General features: G+C 43.2%; 2 protein-coding genes across 3 annotated transcripts; both read right to left on the bottom strand.

Annotated features, from left to right (window-relative positions):
- Window positions 1-756: 756 nt before the first annotated feature.
- On the bottom strand, window positions 757-9,108 carry sypl1 (synaptophysin-like 1). 2 transcript variants are annotated; one of them, XM_076111585.1, is made up of 5 exons: window positions 7,779-9,108; window positions 3,996-4,114; window positions 3,707-3,911; window positions 3,430-3,621; window positions 757-2,963 (listed from the first exon to the last, which is right to left on the bottom strand). In XM_076111585.1, the coding sequence occupies exons 1-5, from the start codon at window positions 7,848-7,850 to the stop codon at window positions 2,832-2,834; spliced, it is 720 nt and encodes a 239-aa protein (XP_075967700.1). In that variant the 5' UTR covers window positions 7,851-9,108; the 3' UTR covers window positions 757-2,831. The 2 variants fall into 2 exon arrangements, with proteins under 2 accessions (XP_075967700.1, XP_075967699.1); XM_076111584.1 differs by having other exon boundaries at window positions 3,430-3,911.
- Window positions 9,109-9,252: 144 nt separating this feature from the next.
- Window positions 9,253-25,211, bottom strand: nampt1 (nicotinamide phosphoribosyltransferase 1). Its single transcript, XM_076111583.1, has 11 exons — window positions 25,053-25,211; window positions 20,381-20,537; window positions 18,996-19,099; window positions 18,373-18,501; window positions 15,392-15,550; window positions 14,893-15,029; window positions 13,055-13,280; window positions 12,834-12,953; window positions 12,606-12,746; window positions 12,389-12,523; window positions 9,253-12,293 (listed from the first exon to the last, which is right to left on the bottom strand). The coding sequence occupies exons 1-11, from the start codon at window positions 25,104-25,106 to the stop codon at window positions 12,183-12,185; spliced, it is 1,473 nt and encodes a 490-aa protein (XP_075967698.1). The 5' UTR covers window positions 25,107-25,211; the 3' UTR covers window positions 9,253-12,182.
- Between the last annotated feature and the right edge of the window lie 111 nt (window positions 25,212-25,322).

The raw sequence follows: 25,322 nt of genomic DNA, 5'->3' as shown, positions 1-25,322 counted from the left end.
GGCTGAAAACAGAACCTGCATTTCAAGTGCAAAGTGAGGCGAGATGACAGTCAAGACACTTTCAAGTGGATCACAACTCCTCTTCCATCACGATGATACTGAACAAACTGGTCACTTGAGTCCAGCTTTAATGCAACACAGAGCAGCTCTTTTGGTACAGCTGCGTGATGTTTACATCTCGTGGGTTTAAAACCTGACAAAAGGAAGAAGAATCCAGAAGCTACACGCCTGCGTCTCAGATGACGCAGCAAGAAGTCAAGTGTTTCAGCTGAATCAGAGGGAGAGCGAGTGAGACAGAAGAGGGTGGAGATACAGAGGAAACGAGGGCAAAGGAAACGACTTTGATTAGTTTGTACTGATGTGTCAAAGCCACACACACTTCATGTGGTTGAATGCAATCCTTGCTGTCTTTCCCTCACACACACACACACGCACACACTTCTCTATTCTCTCCTTTGTCTCTCTCACTCACACACAGACAAACACACCATTTGTTCTCTTTTTTTTCACATGAGCAGTTGAATTCAAACAATTTCATACTTTTTGTTCTCCAAGATGTTTAAACCTAATCTGTAAAATCTCCTATTTCACACATGACCAGGGAGGAAATGTGAAGTGAAACTAAAGTTGAATGGATGTTTTTGTAAAAATGTTTGGCTTCCATATAAAGGCCTGACAGAAAAGTGCCAGACAAACACACCCACAGGCGGAGTGCATGTTGTGCACTGAACACATACAAACACACAAAGAGATTAATGACAAAAAAATCATTCATTTTTTATTGAAAAAACAAAGGTACATTGAAATTGTGCATGTCACAGAGTGAATGTATGTCTCTCTTGAAGAAGACCGTTTGGCAGGTTAAATGCTTTGGAATCATTGACAAAGCTACACAGCTATGGTCGGATGATGATTACGAGAGTGCAGAGGCATAACCAGTACACCACACACGCTTTAATCCAACTCTGTCTTGCAGCAGAGTTGTATGAATTCATCATCACTTACATTTTTATGATATCAAAAGGCAATAGATAAAAAAGAAAATCAGAAATTCCTTCAAAGAAAATCATCTACGAATAGTTCAAATGAAAAATAAGACAAAGAAGTGACATGAGGTTTATTAAACACAACACCAGCTCACTGTTCGGTGTCTCATTAATGATTTATAAAAAAACTAGACAATCAAAAGACAGCTGTTTTGACAACAACAAAATAACTGACTTAACATCATATAGAGATAAGGAATACGCTTAAAAAGGAGTAAAAACGAGAGCTTTGGCAGAGTTGTTTCTGTTTAACAGTAATGCAAAAAAATGAAAAAGTCACTTCGACATTCAAAGTGATAAAAAAACAACACTATCAAAGAAGGATTTAACCTTCATCTGGTACCGGAGTTGAGACCAAATAAATCAAAGTCTTCGGACGCAGAGGAATTTAAGGATTACACACTTTGGTGCTGCAACATTTTAATGAAGTAATTAAGTCGCCAACTTTCAGTCAAGTTTTCTTTATGGACTCACACCTCTCATGGTACACCATAAAACCACAGTCAGCACCACGTGAGTGCACTGTGCATGTTGTGATAAGAACGCCGCGTGTGAACTAGTCTCCTGATATTTGGGTCGGAGGCCATTTTACACAGTGGTCAGGTTTCATACATCTAACCTGTCTCCTTGTCCGCACAGACTTAGCTTCCTGAGGAAAATCAGTGACGGATAATGACTTTATCGTGGAGTCACCTCATCAGTGCGCTTCATGAAAAGAGTACCTCTCAACACTAAATTTCAATTTATAAATTTATCATCCTAGATTTAGCTTTGTCCAGACATTTTAATACCTGCTAGCCACCACTAGAGGGCATATGAATGAAATAATGAATGAATATATGAGTGAGTCATTTTACAGATACACAAGGGGCTTTGAATCTAAAGAAAAATATATGAAAGAAGTCAACACATTCAACACAGATGCAAATATATTGCTCAATGTCAAGGCCAATATTAAATGCAATATACTGTGTGCCAATAAATGACAATGAAGGTCATTTTCTGATAAGGTAATATGGTATATAGAGTATTATGCTTCATATTGCACCACAGACAACTGTCTTTTGTTATCCGTTACCCTGAAAACCTTGATCACATTATCCTTATTGCGGCAAACTAATTAAATCTTGTATTTTACACTCATCGGTACACGATAGAGCATGATGAACCAGCCGTTACCCCAAAACAAGTAAGAAAACCTATCTTCCTGTAACGTTCGGTCATTGTCTGTGCATGTATCTGCTTACTAAAGCATAAGAAACCGTATAGGAGCTATGAAAAAACACGTTTAATTGCACCATCGCATTGGTGTTGCGATAGTATATCAAACAGGTAAGAAATATAAAGTTACAAAGACTAATCTACACATGAAACCGTAGTTAGAACACGTTTTCCCTCCCCCCAGCCTCCTACTGCTGCAGAAGAAATCTTTTTGGGAAATTGACATTGCTTTTTGAAGTGTTCTCAGTTCAAGTTAAGCCATGAATGTGCAAGGAATTATATGACATGTTGGGTTACAAAACGCAAATTCGTCTCTGTGTACCTATACAGCTGCTAGCGTGTTGATAAAAGTCAAAATCTAATACAGAATCCATCAGTTTTTCAACTGGCCATCTATCAAAATATCCTTCATTTAGTCTCCCTTCGTCACCTTCTCAAAGCTTTTTTTTTTTGTACGCGTAATAACATCTGCACACGTGTGCTCAAATTGTGTCTGTCTGTGAGCGCTCTGTGGGTGGTGTGCACGTATGTGACGGTGGGGTTTGTGTTGCTCCGTATTGCGTGTTAGATGGGTGCAGGGACCTGCTGCCTTGCAGGTGCGGGCTGAGAAGAGAACTTCTGGGAGTGCCAACGGGTCTCCTTATACACAAACCAGGCGTTGCCCGCCCACACTAACATGTTGAGGAAGCCAAACACCTGGAAGAAAAACAAAAAACATACATATATAATACAGGAGGTTTCTTATAACATACTGTGAATCTGTGAAATGTTATGTGATGACACAAACAAATTACATTTTATGGGTTTTATATCGATCACAAAGCGCCACATTTGCTTTAGACCTGTGACGCAGGTCCACAGCAACAGTGCCTGAGGTAAAATGAAAGTGTTACTGCTCACTGTCTCATGACTGTGAGTCAGGCCGCTTAATGTTTCTGCTCCGGTCTTCTGAAGTCGTATTATATAAACATGCAGGGAGGGGACACTGCCACAATCAGTGACTCTAATCGGTCTAGAAATAGCCTCTCTATTGGCCAAGGATTTGGATTTCATCCTGGAAAAGAATGACAGCCGAGGAAGTGGACGCTGACTGAGATCGGTGAGCGAGTGTGCCCGAAAACCTTCTCGTTTATATAAAGCCGCTCTGCATTTTCTTCCTCACCACAGAGATGTTGAGGGTCCTCATGCTGGCGAACTCTGTGACCTCGCAGGTGACGTTGCTCCCCTTGCAGAGTGCCAGCGTGGCGCCGATGCCCGCCGTGTCCGTGGCGTCCTTCACATTCTGCAGGCCCTTCGCCCAGGCGGACGAACACACCAGCCACAGGAAGACCAGGATGGCCGTGATCACAAAGTCCTGCAGACGAGGACAAGTCTCTCATTTGCAGAGTTGGTTTAAGGTGAACTATCGGCAAAACGGACCAAAAGAGATCAATACTCACGAAAATGGGTCCAAAGTCAGAGTCCTTGTAGACGTGCATGTAGCCTAAATACACCAACAGAGCCACCATGCTGTACAGGAAGCAGACGACGGCGATGCCCACAAAGAACTCCGCTGAGGAGGCCGAGTCTCCCACCATGTGCGTCGCCGTGACGGAGCGGTTGCAAAGAGTGGCGTTCACCTCGACGAGCGGGACCTGGCTTAACCTGGCCACGATACAAGATGGAGAGGTTTTATTTTGTCGTCCTTTTGAAATTGATTTACGTGTAATAATGTGTCGTGAATCTCACCTAAATGGGTAGTGAAAGTTGGCATCGAGAGTCTCATTCCTGCCGTCGCCGCAGAAGAGAGATACGATGTTCTTCCCCGAGTATCCGCCGCAGCATCCAAAAGCAAATATGGCCGTGAGCTGTTTAGGACGGACAAGAGAGAGCGAATGATTAGGGAGATGCTTGAGACTGATGTTAGGAAAACTCTGTTCTACTTTTGGGGGAACTATCGGAGATTTGTTCAAGCGGAAGGGAGGATGTTCTTTCTAATAGACCTGCAATGCCAAAAACACCAACTATGACACATTGACTGGAACATGAACGCCATAACCAATCATAATTTGAATGTGACCCTCCCTACATGCTTGTATTATTGGGCAATGAGCGTAACGTCACCAGAACCTCAAACTTAGAAGAAAGTCGGCAACCTAAAACCGCGTCAGCAGTAAAGAGCCAGAGGGAGTACCATATGGCCAGCAGTTTACTCTAACAAACAGCTGAAAATAAAACTCACGACTCAACAATTTTTACAAGCTCATTTTTTATTTTTTTCAAGCTTCTTACATTTGTTTGTCTCTCATGAAAATGCCTAATCTAAACCATAGACCTTCCTCTCACAAACGAAATATAATGTGATTTGCATGGCCGCACTAATGCTGCCATTCAGCTCTTGAATTCTTTCTTGCAGGGGCAGAAAGCATCTGATTCAGCGTGGAGGCCATGTGACACTAATACTCTCCTTAAAACCAACACATACTAAATTCTTTTAGTCAGGCTGGCTGCTCCTTAGCTTAACCCTCAAACTGCAGCAGGCAGATCACATTATTTAAGGGGGGGGGGGGGGGGGGGGTTGAGCTCCTTCACTGGTATCGCCATGGATCTCATTTGTTCTGCTCAAAGTGTGTTGCTAACAGTTTTCCCACATTCTCAACATGCATGTCATCGTCACACATTCTCACTGAGCGGCCGGCAGCACAACAGACAGCTGTGTATCACAGATGGGAGCTAAATAGCCGTCGTAACAACAACTTTAAAAAGTTGATTTGGTGAACATGCAAACGGTGGCTTATTTGCACATCTAGCAGACACGGGGCAACAGTAGCATTCATTTAGAGTTGTGTTTCTGGCCCCGTGTTGAATGTAAGTTTATATACATATCCCCTCCTTTTATCACCGTTTTGGTCTCCACCGTCTCTCTTCTGGGAAATATTTGCCTCTTTATCTGATGCTCCACTATGTTCACCAGCCAGTCGCTAACTATGTCTGTATGTCAAGATGACCTTTTGTCCCCTTTGTACTGCGACTCCACAGGCTGACATGTGGCCCACAACACATCAGAAGCAGCGCCTTTCATCAACCGTAAGATCACCAAAATGGTGATGAAAAAAAGAAAACGAAGATTATGTAAATGAACACTTGAAGGCATTTATTTTGTAGTAGACAGCATGCAGTGGACAGGAAGTGTATTATGACAAAGTAATGATTTGATTCACAGCTCCCACTGCAAGGTAATGACATGCATCGGTCTGTTCATCTATCAGGGAATTAACAAACACACTTTTATCTGAACTTAAACTCGGTTTCATAGCACCTCAACTTTTAGCCTTTAGCGTCACACCACAACACCCACATGCACACCCACATTTACTGTACATGATCCACACACAGACACACGCACACACACCTCGAGGCCCCTCTCCAGATGTTTCTCCAGATGTCACTGGCAACCACTTCCTGTTTTTCGGGCTACACACCACCATTAGCTCCTTCTTTCACATTCTTGTTTGGCTGATTCTGTCACTCTCCCACTACAAGGTCATGGAGCCTCAGAATGAATGGAGCATATCAACCATGAATGCAACCGCTCACAATGTGTGATAGGAGTTCAGTTACAGGTTCCTGCATGTGATGCAAACAATGACAAAAGAGGACATGTAGGACAAAGAAAGAGTGCTTCTCGTGGGAAGGACCCTCTAGCTGTAAAACAAATATAACTCATAAATCTGAAATATCTTGTTAGGAATAATCAGCAATGTTCTTACACAAAGGTCGTTGAGTCCAGATCAGTTCGAACAAAAAGCCACTGGAGCGTGTGCTCATTTTGAATGTGGGTTTCCTTCAGACGCCCATGAAACCTGTTTCTCCCTCTTTTGGCAGCGAGACCTGCCATCTTTATCATCAGTATTCAGCATGTTGAGTGAATGGGGGGCTGCATTGTAGCATTTGTTACTCCAAACCCTCCTTCCTGTTTACTACTGCGTGGCAGATAACATCGAGCGAGGTATGAGTGTTTACGCTGAACAACTCTTGTGCCAAGTAAACAACTTTTTCTTAAATTTAGAACGCTCAAGAGGATTACAGGTTAAATGGACAGTGGGCAAAATGTTGCTCTTTACAGGAGGCGACCTGAAGCATCTGTCAGAGCTCAAAAAAATATATCATTTTTATTTAACTGCTGTGTTAAATTTATGTCCAAAATCTGTTGGCCAAACACGTACTCACTGCAGCTGCCCAGAAGTAACTGATACATTATTCTCCATGCATTGTTTTAATAGTCATGTTATTTATTAATGGAAGGCTTGACACCGCATCTATGCACCAGCTTTGTGTTCAAATGTGCTCTAAATGTCAGAGATTTGAGTCATGTTGTCGACCAGAATTTAATAGTTAGCTGTTCCGAAAAAAAGCGCAGCTAACTATTTTCATTATCTATTAATCTGCTAATTATTTTCTCCATTTATTCGAAGAACATCAGAATAGTAGTGACACAATTCCTGTCACGGTTCCCTAAAGCCAAGGGTGACATCTTCAAATACTTTGTTTTTTTCAAACCAACTGCCTGAAATAAAAAGATATTCATGTACTATCACATAAGACAAAACATAATAGTAAATCCTCACAACTGAGAACTGAAAACAAGCGCATGTTTGGCATATTCGCATATGGGCTGGGATGCGCACAGGACATTCCCAGCATTAAAGGCGGGAAATATGCACAGGCAATTTACCATCCGGACCCTTGTGAATCACAAAATATGCGGTACGGTTAGGTCAGGGTTCCATAAGGCCAACAACAGTGAAAACACACTCACACGGCCTCCTCCTGAGTCAGATGACTGGGTGTAACTGCGGCTCTATAGCTCTGTATGCGTTATGAGAAAATAGAACAGCTGAGCTGCATTAACCAGCACTGGATTCCTCTGACCCACTTCTGAAGAGCAGAACTGATGACTGGACGTTCACATGAGAAACTGTTGCAAGTCTCTCATGATACAAAAAAAAAAAGGGCGTGTGCTCGAGTGCATGAGTAGCCAACCGTGTGCACAGTTATGTGTGCACTGGACATAACTCAGCTTAACTCCCATTAGCCAAGTTTTCTTCGTCAAACCCACACTTTTATTCTATGTATGACAATTCAAATGAAATAGAACATATTTTTAAGAAAGGTTTATTGCGACAACAGGCATTTTATTGTGTATAAGCGTGTTTATACAAGTGTACATTTGAAGTTGTACTTATTAAATCACATAACTGCATGCATTTTTTTCATTCTTATAGATGTGAAAACTCAAAGTTTGATAAATGCAGAAAGAGTCATGTTCATGCTTTATGTATAAACATTTTCTGCCATCTGCATTTTTAACAAATTCCCCCTAAAACTGTTTACTTAAGGTTTTTTTTTTTCGCCGGGAAAAGGGAAAATCCAAGAAAGGGACTGGACCTCCCCGTCTTCTGGGTATGAAATGCACACGAACATGCGCGCACACATATACACACGCACATTCAGTAGAGGCATCTAACTTACCCACTCCACCAGTTTGACGAAGCCCAGAGGCTCCTTCAGCGGCGTAAAGTTTAGTCGAAATCCGGTCATCATGATTTGCGTCTCCGATCCCAAAAACCTTATCCAGTCGCTCCCAAACTGGGGATGTTGGTCCAACAGGGAGGGAAAGGGGAGTTGTTTGGCACAATGACGTGGGTTTTTACTGCCGACGCTGCAAAAGATGACCGGCCCAAGTTGTTTAAAGTTTTTTTACAACCCGACTTTGCGACCGAATCAAATTTCTGCCACGGAGGCGAGAACAGTCTACCCACTGAAAATGCTGTTTTACGCGTTTCAGGAACTTTTAACAACAAATATCAATGGAAAAGAAAAACATCATTCGTTCAAGCGGATATTTTTTTGCAGTGTAGTTTGAAAAACGAGTGCCCGCCGCTCCACTTGGTGATGCGCAAAATACGCAGGCGTAAAGTGCGTAAAGGGTGCCAAATTACGCTCCGCTTTTTGGTGAGAAAGCGTCGCGTGTATTTAGTTACAGGAAACGGATGCTAAAGGAAAACGTGTGACCCTGTCTGATGGGGTCCACACTGTTGTCAAAAAAGGTTGCTCTTCTACTGGGCTGGGGGAAAAAAAATCTCCAACTACCAAACGATCATTCTAGAACATCCCACAAAGACAACTTCATACACACGCAGCTAGTCGATAAGTTACAAAAGTACCAAAAGACTTCAGAAGTGTCCTACTTAGTTTTTTTATTGGATCCATCCGCAGGCTGCCTCCTCCTCCTCCTCGCTGAGTTTGCAGTTACTGTGAAACGCCTGTTCAGTGCTGACTAGGTCATATGACTCTCAGAGCAAACCACAGACTCCCCAAATTCTTCAACCAAAGAAGAAGAAAACCTCAGAGACCAGCTACAACCAACTGCGTTAACACAAGATGAGGATCCTACATGTCAAACATAAGGCGGTTTGAACTTGAAACTCCTGTTAAAGGGGGAGCTCCACCGGCTTTACATGTTAGGATAGGTCCATCATCATAAGACTGACTTACACGTTACTGTCTGCCACTAATCTACAGTGTTATGATGAGACAGAGATGAGATTTATTCCTCAAAAAATAGCATTTTTATTATAGGGGAAAAGAAATATGTGCTCTCTGTTAATGGAGAAAGTTCGGGATGCGTCTTAAAACAAAAGCATACAAATATTAAGTAGATATGAGGACAGAATGATTAAGAAGTTAAAGACTCAAAGTGTTACCTAAATGTCATTTAGGTAACACTTTGACAATTTTGTACAAGTGTATCATTTTTGTTATGTTTACATTTTGTAGACTGGACTCTCAGAAATATGTTTATTTGGCAAAATGCGGCTCTTAAAGATGAGCGGCTGATGACAGACGAGCTAACTGAACTGAACACGTGATTTCTAAACAAGTGAAATAAAATTTCAAATCAACCCAAATACAAAAGTAGGCAAAATAAATCGACCATTCCAAATTGACAGGGTGGCATCTTTAATCAATGTATTGTTGACAATATAGCAAGTTATGTTCGTTAAAATATCAGTTGTGTTGGGAGAGAATTTGGGACAACCAACATATACATATGCGTAAAACAACAACAGAAAGAAAGAAAAAAAGTATTCACAAACAGTTTTGCATCCATAACAAACAAGACATTCACACACACTCACACACACACACACAGAAGCTAACAGCTTGACAGTCACACTGCAGTTCAGTCAAGCAGGTTTGGATAGTCCTATTTGTACAAAAAAAACCCGGTTGTTTCGACAAGATTAATAATATTACCATCTACTGTGGTCGTCTTCCTAACCTGCCTCCAGTCAAACTAGTTCTTGTATGTACAAGTGAGAAGGCAGTATGGCCACATCGTTTGTAAACAAAGTTATTTACTGCAATGTTTTCTGGCATTTTCTTTTTCTCCTTTGTCATACAAAATAATATTTCTCTGAGGTAAGAACCGAGACAATATCAAAACAGTCAAATTAGACTTCAATGCACCCCATCATTGGAAACAAAAGAACTGTACTGTTGTGTAGTAACTCCAGAATCGGATAACTAAGTATCTAACAAATGGTGACAAAAGGGAAAATAAAGAAAACACACACGACTAGCTGTGTTGTTTAGCTGCTCGGCTGTGCTCGGGCTGGTTGGTCTGGGCCAGAGGAGAGAAACGGGAGTCAGTGAGATCACAGGGCTTTCTTTCAAGGTCTCTCCTGAAACCACAGAAAAGACTAGCAGGGTCAGAGCCCATGATCTAGACGTAGTAGAGCTGCGGGGGGGGCAAACACTGCGGTAGCCGCCTCCAAGGTGAGAATATGTGAAGCTTTTTGAATGTGAAGCAGCTGAACGTCTGAAAAAGAGTGAGCAGGCAGAGAACATACTAATACCTGGAGTTTTAAACGTCTTAGCAAGACACTCTGCAGCTATGCTAGCAGCTCTGAGAGACTACACTTTGAGCTAAATGCTAACGCCAGCATGCTAACGTCTTAAGTTTTAGCATGTTAGCATGCTAAAACTTTGCTAATTAAATGCGCAAACAGGGGGATTTTTGTTAATTTTTGCAGGTATTTAGTCATAGACCAGAAATGTAGACACATTCAAATTTAGATAGGCAGGAAGGGACACTGTCTGACCTTAAAATATTTAGTCAAATATTTAGTTTCTAGTCTTAAACTATTTGTTTTTCTGTGATGTCACCAGCTCTCAGCACCTCCTAAATCCTTCATCCCTCAGCGATGTGACTAAACACACCGTCACACACTGAGATGCTCTGAGCGGGAAGATAATCAACTCCAAAAGGCTTTATCAGCAACACCCCGTTTCTACCTGGGCAATAAATCCAAACATCACTGGGCACATTTAAGCTTCTCCAAAAACAACAACAACACAGCTGCTTTATACGAGTTAAGGCAGTGATACCAAGGGCAACGTTTTGCTTGATCAGCAACTCTGCACCACCAACGTGCCAAAGCACGGGCGGTACAGCGCTGTCACAAAGTTATTCCTGATCCCGAGTCTCACTTTTCTGCCTCTTGGTTGCTTTTTCTACAAAACACACTCACTACTGTATCGCCACCTGTTTGTCACAACTCTGTGTCCTTTCAGAATACAAGGCCGGCGAAAAGGAAAAGGAAGTGTTCTCTATTCCCCCTGTCAACGAGAAGATTTGCATAAAGGAATACTACACAATCCTTTAAAGGAAGAGAATGGCAGCACACACACACACACACACACACAAGCACACACACACAGGTCCAAGCACACATACAGCAGAAACAACATTTAACGTTTCAGGAGCCACAGAATCTTTCATAAACACAGTTAGATCATCTTCATTCCAGTGAAAACAATGTCCGTTAATTTTTTTTTTTTTTTTTTTTTTTTTTTACATCAACTCTTTGTCTTATCAGCAAAAGTTTCCAGAGCATTCGCCATCGTGAAGACCCAATCGGAAACGTTTGTAACTTTGGAAAGATTTTAGGGCTTTTAAAAATTATTTTAACAAATGCTGGAGCAGTACACATACGTGAACAATCTGAAATTCAAAACAAACATTAAAAATTAATCACATTGAGGCTAAATCCACGTGAGCAGACTTTGCGGTGTGGTTGGACCTTCACGATGTGAATGCTCTGTGGCCAACATAACGGCAAGTAGATGATCATTAATATACCTTCAGTGATGCACCCAGAATATGGTATTTGGCAGAGTAACGGTACAAAATATTCAGGTAGTACTCGCTAGATGTTTATAGTTTGGGCCCTGACCTCTGATTAAAAGCCGGAACATTGGGGGAAATAAATTCTTTCATCCTCTATAATTACAGCCGGAGTATACCATCCTTCACATAAGAGACAAAGCTAAGTAGATTCAGAAATGTAGTTTTTTTTCCCTTCATTTTTTTTAAACAGTACTGTGCACAATACAAGGGGGGGGGGGGGGGGGGGGGGGGGGCGCGGTCAGTGGCGTGGGCGTGGCTCTCCATCATCATCATTCTCACTTTGACTCGCCGTGGGTTCACTCCGCATGGAATCAGCAGCCAATCACGTTCTAACGTTACGATATGTCGGGGCTCTGTCGGTGCAACACGGCGAAGTTCTATTTGGGCACATGGGAGTGAACGCACGGCTCGTCTTCATATTCGCAACCTCTACCCCTCTGTCGCTTACTGGACCTCCCCCCCCCCTGCCCCCTTTGGAATTTGACGCGGAAGAATCATGGGTTTTAAGGGGGTCTCACGGTTTTTTAGGAACGTTTCGGGGGGGAATCTCAAGCTTTGGAAGTGGGGATCTATTACCAGTGCACACCGCCTCCATTTTCTGAGGTGGGCGTCGGAGGCCAAAAGGTGAAGGGTTGAGGGGAGCGGGGTTATTTTTTGGGGGGGGGGGGGGGGGGGGGGGGTTAGTACCATACTTCCAGCTCGCTCTCTTTGACCTGAGCATTTTCTCTGACTTCGTCGAACGTGTACGTCTTCACGATCTTCCCGTTCTGAAAGACCGTGTGCAGCAGGTCCTGGAGGTGAATAGAGAAACGAGCGTGTCTTTAGACTGGAAAACACATCTGTGCACCAAAGTGTCTGCGTGCTGCACTGTAGGCATTGAACTCACCGCGCCGTACTCCTCCAGGTCACCCTTGCCCTCCTCCAGGGTGACAAAGTCACCGCTCTGCGTCCGGTGCAGAGACAGGCGGCCTTTCTTTGACCTCTTGTTGGGGTCGGCCACCGGGTCCTTGAACACATTCACCTTTTACAGACAAACAGAAAAAAACGGTTACAAAACGGACAACGAAACACAAATAACTACGTTCTAACGCATCGGTACTCACCCCCAGTCCGTTAGTGACCACATAGCTACATTTGAAGGAGCAGTTGAGCAGATCTCTGGTCAGTTTCTGCAGAAGAGCCCCTCCGGACCCGAAAGAAATGTTCTCAATGGACCACTTGTGCTGCTTCATGCCCTCCACTATCTGTGGAAAAAGCACACGGAGAAACATCATGCATGCGACCTAGTGTTCTCCTTGTACGTCGCATCAATACGTGGCACGCGTCTCTACCTCCTGCAGCGTGTTGATATCGACTCCGTCTCCTTGTATGACTCTGATGTAAGGAGGCAGCACCTTGTAACCTTTGGAGTTCTCAACTGGAGGGAACTTCTTACCCAGGATCTCCAAAACCTGACGGGAGGGAAATGAGAGAGGAAGGGTGGCACAGAGACGTTAGTGTCCCGGCTTCGATTCTAGTCGAATAAAAGGCAAGCCGTCCAACGTGAACGCACCTTCAGAACCGTGTCGAGCGGGTCCCCCGAGTCGGGTCGGACCACCAGCGGGGCGTCTGCACTGCGCGACACGATCAGCGCCCGCAGGTCCTCTCCCCAGATCTTCTCGCAGGCGTTGTAGATGTCGTAGCTGTCGCTGACGATGGATACGGGCACGTTGGGAAACTGCTTGATGATGTGCTCGAAGGCGTCCTTTTCATGGTCCTTCCCCCACGCTGTGATGGTACTGCAGAGGGAACAGCAGATAACATCATTATGCTCCGCCTACAGTCAATTCTTCACAGGCTAATAGCACAGATCGTCCAGAAGAGGGCAGTGCACTCCAGGCTTTAGTCTCACATGAAACCAGACCTGGGCCAAATTGTATTTCCTTAAGTTAAAAACGGTCTGTTGAAGCTATCTTAGATACCAGAAGAAGTGTTGAAAAATAGTGGAAAACTGTTCATTTCTGCACATTTATTTAATGCATGTTTGCTGAATGTTGTGATAAATTGCTGGTGTTTCCTTCCTTACTTTTGAGGGTTTGTTGCATGTGAGACAACGACAGTTCTCTGCATCTACTGGAGTAAAAATGTCGCCACACTATCGATATTTTTGCTCTCTCTGCCTACACTACTAGTCTCTGAAACTAGCATCTCTCTATTTGAATGTACATTTCTGTACAGCGTATTTGTAAAAGTATTGTATTTCTCTTCACAGGGTATTTCTGTTCCATTGAGAGTTCACAGTAAACAACGGAGGATAATCAAAGTTTGTCCTGACAGCGCTTTGGAGGCGACGCACCTCTGCTCTAAAACACCCGCCCGTCCCTTTCCTTCAGCACCGACACACGTCAAAGTGGAATTTCACTGCGACTCCTCCCTCTGAGGTAGAAACCAAACCAACTTTAGGAAGGGGGGGCATTACATAATGGGTTACCATGGCAACTTCTGCCACCATCCCACAATGCACTGGTGCGAGGAAGAAGGGTGCACCGGAGCGGCAGTAAGTACCCTGGTGGCAAGGAAGAAGCGCCCGAGTGCATGGGAGCGAAAGAGAGAAAGTGTGTGTGTGTGTGTATATATATATATATATATATATGTGTGTGTGTGTGTGTGCAGGATAAATGGATCAGAGCCATAAAACAACAACAGAGACATGTGAGAGGCATGTGTGCGTCAGGGCAGCAGCCAATCACAGCCATCACCTCCAGCCAATCACAGCCCCCGTTAACGGGAAGCAAATTAACACCAGACTCAGCCAAACGATGAGAACCTTTTTGAATTTCAAATCAACAGCTTTCGGCAGATGAGCCGCTGCTATATGAACGTTTATCTAATTTGAAAATCTATTTAGCTCGTGGGTGAGAAGGTTTGCTCACCCCGAACCTGGCTCTTAGTCAAAATGTGGCCTCTCACCGGAGATGAACAGAGCCCGAGACCGTGCCTCCTGTGCCCCGGTGCGTTCTGGGAATATGCTGATCACTGGCATTGTTCACAGGGATTCAGCAAACCTTCCAGAGGCTAAATGTCCTGCATAAAAACATTTCGGAGAACCTCGACCTACGAACGGCCGTAACATTTCCCCAGTCTTTTTTTGCTGTGTAATCTGCCTCCAAAGACCTTCTAAATACAACACATTTGTACGTCGTGACTGTGAGTAAAAAAAGGAGCGTTGAGCACGTTGGCAGTCGTCCATGATTACTTGGAATTGTTTCAGACCACAGGTTCAATGATTTAAGTGAGGGGTGAACCTCTGCCCTACATCACAGTAGAAGAGCCAGGAAACATCCCGTCTCTACGCAGGGACTAAGCTCCATGAGCAACATGAAAATGGAGCGTGTGTGTGTGTGTGTCTACCTGTGCTCTGCAGCAGGCACTGAGAAGCCCGGCACGGGGTCCTTGGTGCCGTAGTACTTCTTAATGACTCCGATGCCGGCAACCGTGTCTGTGCCCTTGAAGTTGACCAGATGGGCGGAGGCCCCGATGCCCGCAGTCTGCAAAATAAGAGGGGGAGGGGGCGTTATGGGAAATAAAAGGCAAAGACGTCCCAATATACGCAATTTTTATTTGATACATTTTTTATGCCTAGAAGCGTTACATTTCTGACAAAACAGTCCCAGCTCATGGTCCACTTACTAGCTTTTTGCAGAGCTTTCATTCGTACCATACTGTGTGATATGGTTGAAAGGTCCGGGAAAACAAAAGCGAGTAAGTGGACCATGAGTTGGGACTGTTTTGTCAAACCTGTTTCCAAGGTTGGGAATTCCCTTTCAAGCCTCCTGTTTGTAAAAAGGTTGCGTTTCCACCATTGTGTACAACTTCCCCCTCAGCACCAGCTACTGATGTATACGTGTACCTCTTGTGAGGAGACGCCCCTGTAGCCGAAGTCATGCAGTTTATAAGACAGTCCCTCCAAGTTCCCAGAGGTCTCCAAGAGGTACTTGGCGATGATCTTCTTCTGCTCCCTGGAGTTGGTCGCCACAGTGATGGGGTACCAGATCTGAACTAGAATGGTCTGATGGAGGGGAGAAAGAGGTATTTGAAGTCCAGGGCGTCACAACATTTCACCGCAACGGTTAATTCCTTCTAATGTCCCACGTGCACCTTGTTTTCAAAGCCTATTGAAACAAGAATTCCAATGTGAACATTGAGTCAAAGTCAAACAAAAACAGCAGAAGTTGCTGCCAAAGCGGGTTTTTTTCTTAGCACTGAACTGACCGATGAATGTTTGGTTGAATATTCCTGCTTTCTCAGCAGTCAACTGGTATTAAAACCCAAAACCAACTCTCAGAGCGATCAAAATACATTCCTCGATGCTTTAATGTCAACTCCGGACCAGAGTCTCAATGTCAAAACAAGCGGCTTATCTGTACTCGCCGCCACCTAGGAAACCTCATGAATACACACGTTCTACCATCAGAAGTGTACAATACGCACGTGTGTACATATGGACACATATATAGGCATTCCATATATATATTGTATATAATATTTTATACTTTTTTTCTTCTCCTGTTTTTCCTTTTTTGATTTTAATTTTTAATGTTTCTTGTAAAAATAACTTAAATGTTAATGCAAATGCCATTTTAGCTGCTTTGTATATATATATATATATATATATATATAAATAAAATAAAAATAAAAAATAAAAAATCAATCAAATATGGTGAATACTACAACATGAAGCTGATACTACTAGTATGCAATTAACACATTTTATGAGTATATGGACTTGTAAACTGTGTATAATATAATAGCTAGGTGCATGTGTCAAACCAGAGAGCAAGCATGACAAACATGTCAAAGAGCCGACAGTGACACAGCTGATTCCTCACTTGACTTTGTTAATACGATGCATGCAGCGTTTGTTTTCACCCGACAGCCCCGACCAATCACATGCAACCTCAGACGAATCATCATCTAAACCATAATATGGACTCATGTGACACACACACACGGTTGTGTGACCTCTGCCTTGAAGACCTTTAAATGAGGAATCTATATGCATTTAATATTAATAATAGGAACTAGAGCAAATAACTGTACTTGTGGATTGTATTATAGTATTATATATATATATATATATATATATATATATATATATATATATATATATATATATATATATATATATATATATATATATCTATAATACAATCCACAAGTACAGTTATTTGCTCTAGTTCCTAGTTTAAAAAAAAAAGATCATGAAACTATAACACATGTAACTGTGTTTTGTGTGAAATGAATTACTCTTATAACTAAGATGATTGCAACATTTCCATAAAACATCGTGTGATCATCGTGTGTCTCTAAAATACAACACACACGCACACACACGCACACAACTTCTCGGTCAATGTCCCAGAACAAAATGGAGGGAGATAAGGAAGGAAAGAAGGGGGGTGTGGCTTATCCAAATTTATCAGGACAGTGTGTGTGTGTGTGTGTTCATAAGTGTGTTGAGACTGCGCTCCTGGCTGTGGGTGACCTATGTCCAAGCACTGCTCCCTTTCATTGCTGTATCTGTCATTATAGTTGAGGGGAAAGCGTATGAAGTTATAGATATATATACAAATATCCAAATCTAGTCAACATTCAGGAAGCAGTGGACTTGGAAAAACCTGCTGCGATAATGAAACAAAAGCTTTTCTTTTTGCATCAATGGATCAAAACAAACACAGCTTGTTGTTTTATGCGGCACGATTCCGTGGTGGCAGAGGTGAAACGGCGTATTCACGAACGCGGGCCGACACGGTGAAGAAGAGCCGGAGAGAGCATCAGTGAGAGAGAGCAGAGAGAGAGAGAGAGAGAGAGAGAGACTGAAGACATCGCTCATGCAAAATGAATTTAGTTCTGCCGAGTCATTGAGGACAGTCTGTTCATGCGGCATTAAGTGCAGGAGATGGTCCTTGTCCCGGGAGGACTCGCGCATTAGCTCAGCGTAATAAACGCGGCACCGAGGAGGCCGAGACACCAGACCGCCTGCTTCAAACCACAATAATATACCTCACCCCCACTGTACTTCTTCCTCACAAAAACAACAACAACACAAACCATTACATTTGGGGCGATTGTGGCTAAGTGGATAGCAGGGCCGTCTTTCAATCAGAGGGTTGGCGGTTCGAACCCCGGCTCCGGCTCCGCTAGTCGCATGTCGATGTGTCCTTGAGCAAGACACTTTACCCCAAAATTGCTCCCGTAGCTGTGCCTACGGTGTAGAAATGTGATAGACTGTAAGTCGCTTTGGATAAAAGCGTCTGCTAAAAATGACTGTAATGTAATGTAATTTGTGTGTTTTAAACATGCTTTGACACGACAGACAATCAAGGAATAGTTTTTAGGAAATATGCTTATATACCAAACAAGGGTTTCTCTAGTACCTGGCTCTCTCTTCTTCTCAGCCAACCTGTATGAATGACTCTTTTTTTATTTTCAGTCACAGCACATCTGTGAGCAGTGATTAAGCAATAAGCCATGACACGGCCGTAATTCTGTGAGATTTAAAGCAGAGATAAGAGGCGTAGTGAGGAGTGCTGCCAAGATAAATAGTTAATGGCTTTTATAAAACCGTTAACTCTCCATTGAAAAAAAAAAAAAAAAAAAGGGGCATAAATGTCATGAGTATATTTTGTAATCAATAATCAAATAAAGCTAGCCATTAAAGCTCAGAATTAGCTTTCATTGCGATACGAGTAGCACATTAGAATCTGAAGCGTTAGACGAGGGCGTACGGGGGACTTTGGAGCAGCTGAGGCCGCGATTCGCTCACCTTTTCGTCCCGTGTGGGGCCAGCTAAAAAACAACAACACACATTTGCACACAAAACAAACGTACCTCCACCCAGTTGGTGAGCCAGTAGCACTCCGGGTCCGTGCTCTCCACCGTGAACAGGACATTGCCTCGGGGAATGACGCTGCCCTCTGGCACCGCCTTGATTTCAATAGGCAGGTGTCCATTGTGTTTCTGCAAAACACACACACACACACACACACACAAATATATCCCACTCAAGAGAATATACACATACAGAATTCCAGCTCGGGAGCTCATTCAGCAATGTGGTCGGAGATGGCACAGCTAAAAAGCGATTAGCAATAAGAGTTTATTATTTTCACCTGAGGAAATACTTTGGCAGTGGAGAGCGCTGTGCTCTCTCCAAGGTGCTGAAACAGCACCTCTCAATAACACAACTATTGCATGCACATCTTCTTGGCTACAGAAGACGACTGTGATTCATTTTTAGTAGCTGAAACTGAATTTTAAGAATGTGACCCGTATGACTTATCAGAAGCTTGCCCTGTTGCACTATTTGTACGTATTGCATGTTCCTGAGCACGTCTCTCTCAGCATGTTCTGGCACCTGTGAGTAATATGTACACCTGTATACCTCCCACCAGCTTTTTCCTCAATAAACCCATTCTAGAAGAAAAAAAAAAGAAAAGTGTTTTCCAAAATACCTCCAAAATGTAATTCCAGCCCTTCTCGTTGAAGACGTCATCCTGGAAGTGTTCTCTGTATACCTCCTTGGCCTCCTGGATCTTCTCCGGGGTCACGACCTTTCCTAAAGAGGAGGAAGGGACCCAAAATTGTAAGCGTTGATTGTTTTTACACTTCAGTTTTTTGTGTGATTTAAAACAAACAAGATATACGGTGTTAAGTCTGTGAGCTTTGAAGCTGCTGGTAGGAGGATTCTGTTACCCTTGGACAGAGCCAGGCTAGCGGTTTCCCCCTGTTTTCAGTCTTTGTGCTAAGCTAAGCTAACATGCTGCTGGCTCCACCTTCAGATTTTGCCATACCGATAGGAGAGTGATATACATTTTCCAAAACACAAAACTATTCCTTTGACTTCTTGGTATAGAACACTCTCCATATAGGGAGAACAAATGACAGAGCGTGTCGCTTTAATGCCAAACGTTAAAACTCCCAGTCGTGAAGTTTCTTTTGAAACCTAATATGGTGATATATATATGCTTTCACTTTGACTCTTCCTTTGCTGCACCTCTCCCTCGACGAAAGTACAGTCGGAGAGATTAGAGTTCACTCCCTGACCCGATGTAGAACACTCATGACGCACACTTTATGGTTTGATGAGCCGGAGGACCGCGGATGCGTCTCTAATAGTCGGGCTAATCATTGAGCGCTGACGGACGCTCTGCGCGGACAGCTGGTCTTTCTCCCTCATACGGTGAAAGAGCAGCTGTGCTTTTGTCTCTCCCCCCCCCGGCACCTCTGCTCCCGCACCATGAAATCCTCTTAAGAGACAGGAGGGAGATGCTTTCTCTCTCTCTCTCTCTCTCATGCCCCTCAGGATCACACTGGCAAACTTAAACATTCACCTTTTACAAACTTGAGTTAATTAAAGCATAAAAGTTGAATGCATTATACTTTGCCTCATTTCAGCCTTTTCTCCTTCTTAACCTGCTGGCTTTGTGTTATTCTCTGCACAGTCTAATCAATGTGAAGCACATTGAAACCTTCTGTTTTGTTTTTTTAAGTGCGTATAAGGACTGTTAAAAAAAAAAGCACCTGCCCTGAATCTTGAGCCAGCTCCAGGCATGCACTTCTGCATCTGACCCAGCACTACTCTGACCTTGTCCCGGATGGGGGGGAGGGGGCTCCAACGGGGACCAACAATGCATCACAATAAGCTTTTGGTATGCACCCTGATTGCAAGCTGTACTGGGCAGCTCCCACAGAATGTTGGTGAAAGCATTATGTGCAGAGTGGATTTGGTTATGTTCCCCTTATATAATCAGCTGACTGGAAACACATTTACATCAACACAAACAGGAAGAATTGGTAACAGCGTTGGTGGCTTCATAGGGGAAAAACCAGGACTCACCTTTCAGGTATTTGTTGAGGATGTACTGGAGGCCGTAGAAGACGGTCTTGTCATATTTTACTTTTCTGTTTTTGGTGGGGTCGGTCCTCCTCTCGCGGCACTCGAAGTAGGAGTACACTTTACTCGTGTTGGGGGGGTACTGTTTGTAATGCGTCACCTGCAGGGAACACGAGACACGATTAAACACGATAAGCACGGCGAATTTAAAATTTAATTTTCTGCCCTGAAACCTAAAAAAACAAACCATCGTCAATGAGCAAATGTTTGAGCTTACTGAGGAGGTAAGAAAATAAATAAGCTCATAGTATAAAAATACTGGATTGACCCGCCCTTCAGAGGAACTGACGAAAGCTTTTATGTAAACACTGAAACACCTTTAACATTGCACAGTATCGCTAGAACGTTGATTACAAGTCCGATCACGCACAGTTTTTTGGACGCAAATGCAACTAAACATATGCCAAAGCAAATCAAATTTGAATTCAGAAGCTCACTGCCAACAGACACGGTCCCGAGAGCTATTCGGGGTCACAACTCAAAGATTACGGAGCGCTGCCAATGTGGTGATTATCTGAGATTAGAGCAAACATTCCAGTTCAACAAAAGACCCATCAATCAATCTATTGTATTGGACCAAATAATACAGTGCTAAGATGTCACAACCGGGGCGAGAGTTTTCCCCACACGTGCACGCTCTCCATTATTCTGTATTATTCAGAAAATGAGAGCTTCCTGTGATCTTCTTATCCACTAAACGGACTGATCCCTTAAACATCTGACATTTAAAATCAAATGTGTGTCATCAAATAGTGCGTGAGACGTGTGTCCAGGCATGTTTCTCTCTCTCTCACACACACACAAAGAATAAACTGTTTCAGAGGAGCTATATCTTAAAGATACAAACGCGTACAAAAAATCCCGGCAGAAACGAAAAAAGATGTGTCAGCTGTCATCAGTTAAATCCAAAAATGAGGGATTTCCACAGAGCACACTGGAGCAACTCCCACAAATAAAGTTAAAAGTCGACACGATGGTAACAGCTACCGCTCACTCTGCCATTTTGTAATCCGATATTTGCTTTCAGGCTGATCTGCTTTCAATATCCAGACGAAATGTAGATTAAAAACAATTAACGGCAACGCATTTACAACCACAGGAGTCTAGAGACGCCAAATGGGTTTAATCTCGCTGCGTAATAAGCTGCACTCACTGAATATCAATGGCGAAACATTGCAGGTCTACCAGTTGCCTTCAGGGGACACTATTGTAAGAGGAAAGAGAAGGTCATCGTGGGCCTTGTCCTTCTTTTGAACACAACCTTGGGGGAAACACTTTCTTACTGTTGTAAATACATAAAAGTTTATGTTGGAGCCACAGATATAAGCCTGTGAAAATGGTCTAGAGGAACATAGAAGAAGGCATTATTCAAAGCGACTCCTGGCCGTTCACAGTTTGTGGAGAGGAGAAGACATAAATGTCAATGACCTACTCAGTTTCTTTGACCCCTGCCTCTGTCCTTTCCTCTGGGCCTTTGAGGACTCAAAATAGAGTCAAGACACACAACATGACACTAGGCCTGGCCACGTGTGTGTGTGTGTGTGTGCAACATTCACTGGACCGCATGCCAATGTATACACACAAACAAATGTAACAGTGTTGTTTGCAAGGCGCAGACACTAGCCAGGCCTCTTTGTGTATTATCTAATGCAGTTATTCACTTATTATCTGATATAGTAGTATAATGACGAGTAATAAAATGGAAACCTTCACATTATAAATCAGACGATGTAGCCTCTGTGATTTGCGAGTTTTGATGTAAGGAGATCTGGCATATTTCAACGTGCCAGCCATTAAAGCTGCACAAATCGATATGAATTATATTATCAATGGGTAAAATAACTACGTGCATTCTGAAAAGGAGTTGTTTAGTGACAAACCCGCTGAGGTTCATCACCAAAACTCTGCAGTTCCCTTCGGCTTTAAGCATCTTTAAGCTTTTACGACCCTCGACTTTGCGGTTTTGGTCCTTTCCAGGGAAAGATGCTCGGAATGACTTTAAATTAGAAACACCTAAAGCTGCAATGATAAGACAATTTTCAGGCGATTAATCGAGAAAAAAAAGAAATCAGCAGCCTAATCGATAATGAAAATCACCGTTAGTTACAGCTCTAGACAACTGAAAAGCTGACTGTCTGAACTTTATGGTGGTGAGGTAATTAAGAATGCAACATCACCCAAATTACTAAGTTATACTGACTGAAATAGAGACACACACAGTACACAACAGTATAGAAAGTCCAGGTGGAGTCAGTCATCTTCTGTTATTTTAAAACATGCTAATTATTTCACTGTGGCCCTTGTATGATTTACTGCTATGTCTTGAACATGAGAAGAGAAAGAAATCCTGATCTGACCACCAGAAGGGATTTCTCTCAGGTGCATCTGAAGCAGTAGCAGCTGTTCCTGTGGAATAAAGCCTAATGGGACCGCCCCTTTACCTAAATGTCACAGCTTTAACCCTCACTGTAGCCATCCTGCTCTGTGAAAATGTGTCCTCCACCCCCCCCCTACCTACTTACTCACTGTAATTCTCTCGGGATTTAAGAGTCACAAAAAACGCCATGTTACATAAATGTGGTCACATGCAAAAAAAAAACAACAACACAATGATACTTGTGTATCCAGACAAAAGCTTGGCTTTTGGGGCTGAGCCATAGGGCATTCAGGTGCAACTAGTTTTCACGTCCTGTGGACAAAGTGTGTGCACCTCTGGTTGTCAACTGATCTTTCTCTCTCTACAAATGGTATCACAAAGTCATGCACAGACAACATACCGTAATTAAGGCACACCCAAACGCGTGGTTAACTACAGGTGAATTTAGCACACTATATGGAGGACTCCTGTCCTGAGACAGCTGGGCCTAAACGACACACATACCTGGTATCTACAGGGAGCAAATGCAGCCTGCTTACCGCTCGAGAAAGAGCACTTTGGGAGAAGTGTGTTTCCTGAAGCGCTATGAAAAGCCATTGAGGGGTAAAGAAAAGCGATGTAGACCATCCCAATTTCTATGAGGGAAAAAAAAAATAATAGATGTTTTGATAAATCATTGTTCTTTTAATTGCTTTTGGTAGGAAGATTGTGACTGTGACACCTTCAGAAGGAGTTAACGGGGAAAGTCTCTTTTCCTAAGCAACTTCTCAAGACTAATCAGCAACCTTGACATTCTTTATGGAGATAAGCTAATATATCTGAAAAACCATGAAAATGAAACCAAGACGGGACATTTCCAAGAAATAGAAACCGAAAGTGTAACTGCACCTTGTTAATAATAACTAAGTACATATCCTAGAATTGGAGTCCAGGCTACACAAATATGTATTACCATTCCAACGGCAACGCTACTCACCTACAATAAAGAGTTTCCTTTATGAATCTAAGAGCTTGTAAAAAATGTTAGACTATATCTTAATGGTGGAAGGAGATCTTAGGGGAAAGCAATAGCTCCATTACACGATAAAGCACCCGTTTTAAATGACCAAAACCTCAGACACTCTCAGAGCCTGGCTGAGAACCAAAAAGAGTGCATTACAGGTTCATTAACATACACTTGTTCATCACTCTGTTAGAGAGAGATATTATAGAAAAGACACAGCTTTCAACGCAGTAAATGTGCATGCATTTAGTTACATCAGACTATATTCAAAAGTTCATTCTGCATTCATGCAGTTGTTATGTGATCTTATTCTGGACCTTTCAGTTTTGAATGTGTTTGTCGCTTGTACTTTGTCCTTTAAACTCAACCTCTGCCGGTGTCCCTTCCTTCTCTTTCGTTTCTGCCCTCCTGTCCCATCAACACCGTCGCTGATTACTGTCGCGTGACTACTTTACATGGAAACAGTCCCGCGCCCCCACCACCATGCTACGTGCGATGGTACAAGTGCATTTGTTGCCCGGCTTTCATTGTTATTTAGCAGTAGGACTTATTGCACTTTAACGTTACCCACTGTTATATTCGCCATTCATGCTTTAAAAGGCCTGCAGTCGTCTTAAAATATCGTTTGAGTCCATTCGCCTGAGTCACACAAGCACATATAACCTTAAGTTACGTGAACACTGACTCCTTGACTTTCGGTTTTGATTTACTGGAAGTGAAGCATTGCCACTTTTTGCGGCTAACCACATGCCATCGGCTAACATTACGCCTCGGCTGGGCTCTTGAATGAGACTTTATCCGTGTGCAGTTCACCTTGCTATCACCCAGCACTTGCTAGCCAGTCGCTAATATTAGCTCTTTTTTAAATATCAATCCCTTTGCGCTCCCGGTGAGCTTAGCAAGCTAGCTAATACAGCTAGCTTGACACCGCTATGAGTAGCACAGCCGATGGCGAAGTGTCCTCGCAATAACCTGATATACTTATTTTAGATATAAGCTAGCGTTAGCTCAAAGGGGGATGCCAGCCTTTTGAATTTGGTACCCGAACTCTCCTCCTTTTCCTCCTGCCCATTCGGCCTGATGTGATCCGACGGAGACCCGGCCACAGAGAGCGGTTTGATGGCCTTGGGACCGTTGATGAAACCACCTTGACTTTATACATTTTCATCCATCAGCCGCTCCTCTCACCCCGGCCTCCCTCCGTCTAAAACCGTCGCCGAGTATGCCAACATTACCTTGTATGAATCGGTCGCTAGCAATATGCTGAAGTCGGTGTCTCTGTGCTCCATCTTTTCCCCTCCTCGGTTGTGAGTCAGTCGCAGCTGTCAGTGTGTTGCGTGCGGTGCTGCCGGGGACTCCTCCAGCCTGCTAGTGTAGCTGTGTGTTGGGGGGAAGCAGGAGAAAGGGAAGGACGAGCCGAGAGAACCGGGCGGGGGAAAGGGCGGGCGGACTGTGTCGTCACAAAAAAATCCGGCATCACTCGGCTATATTCGGTTATACTCGGG

Source organism: Anarhichas minor, unplaced genomic scaffold, assembly GCF_050575085.1.
Source record: "Anarhichas minor isolate MPS153535 unplaced genomic scaffold, ASM5057508v1 ptg000045l, whole genome shotgun sequence".
Lineage (NCBI taxonomy): Eukaryota > Metazoa > Chordata > Actinopteri > Perciformes > Anarhichadidae > Anarhichas > Anarhichas minor.
This window is presented reverse-complemented; position numbering and strand designations above follow the sequence as displayed.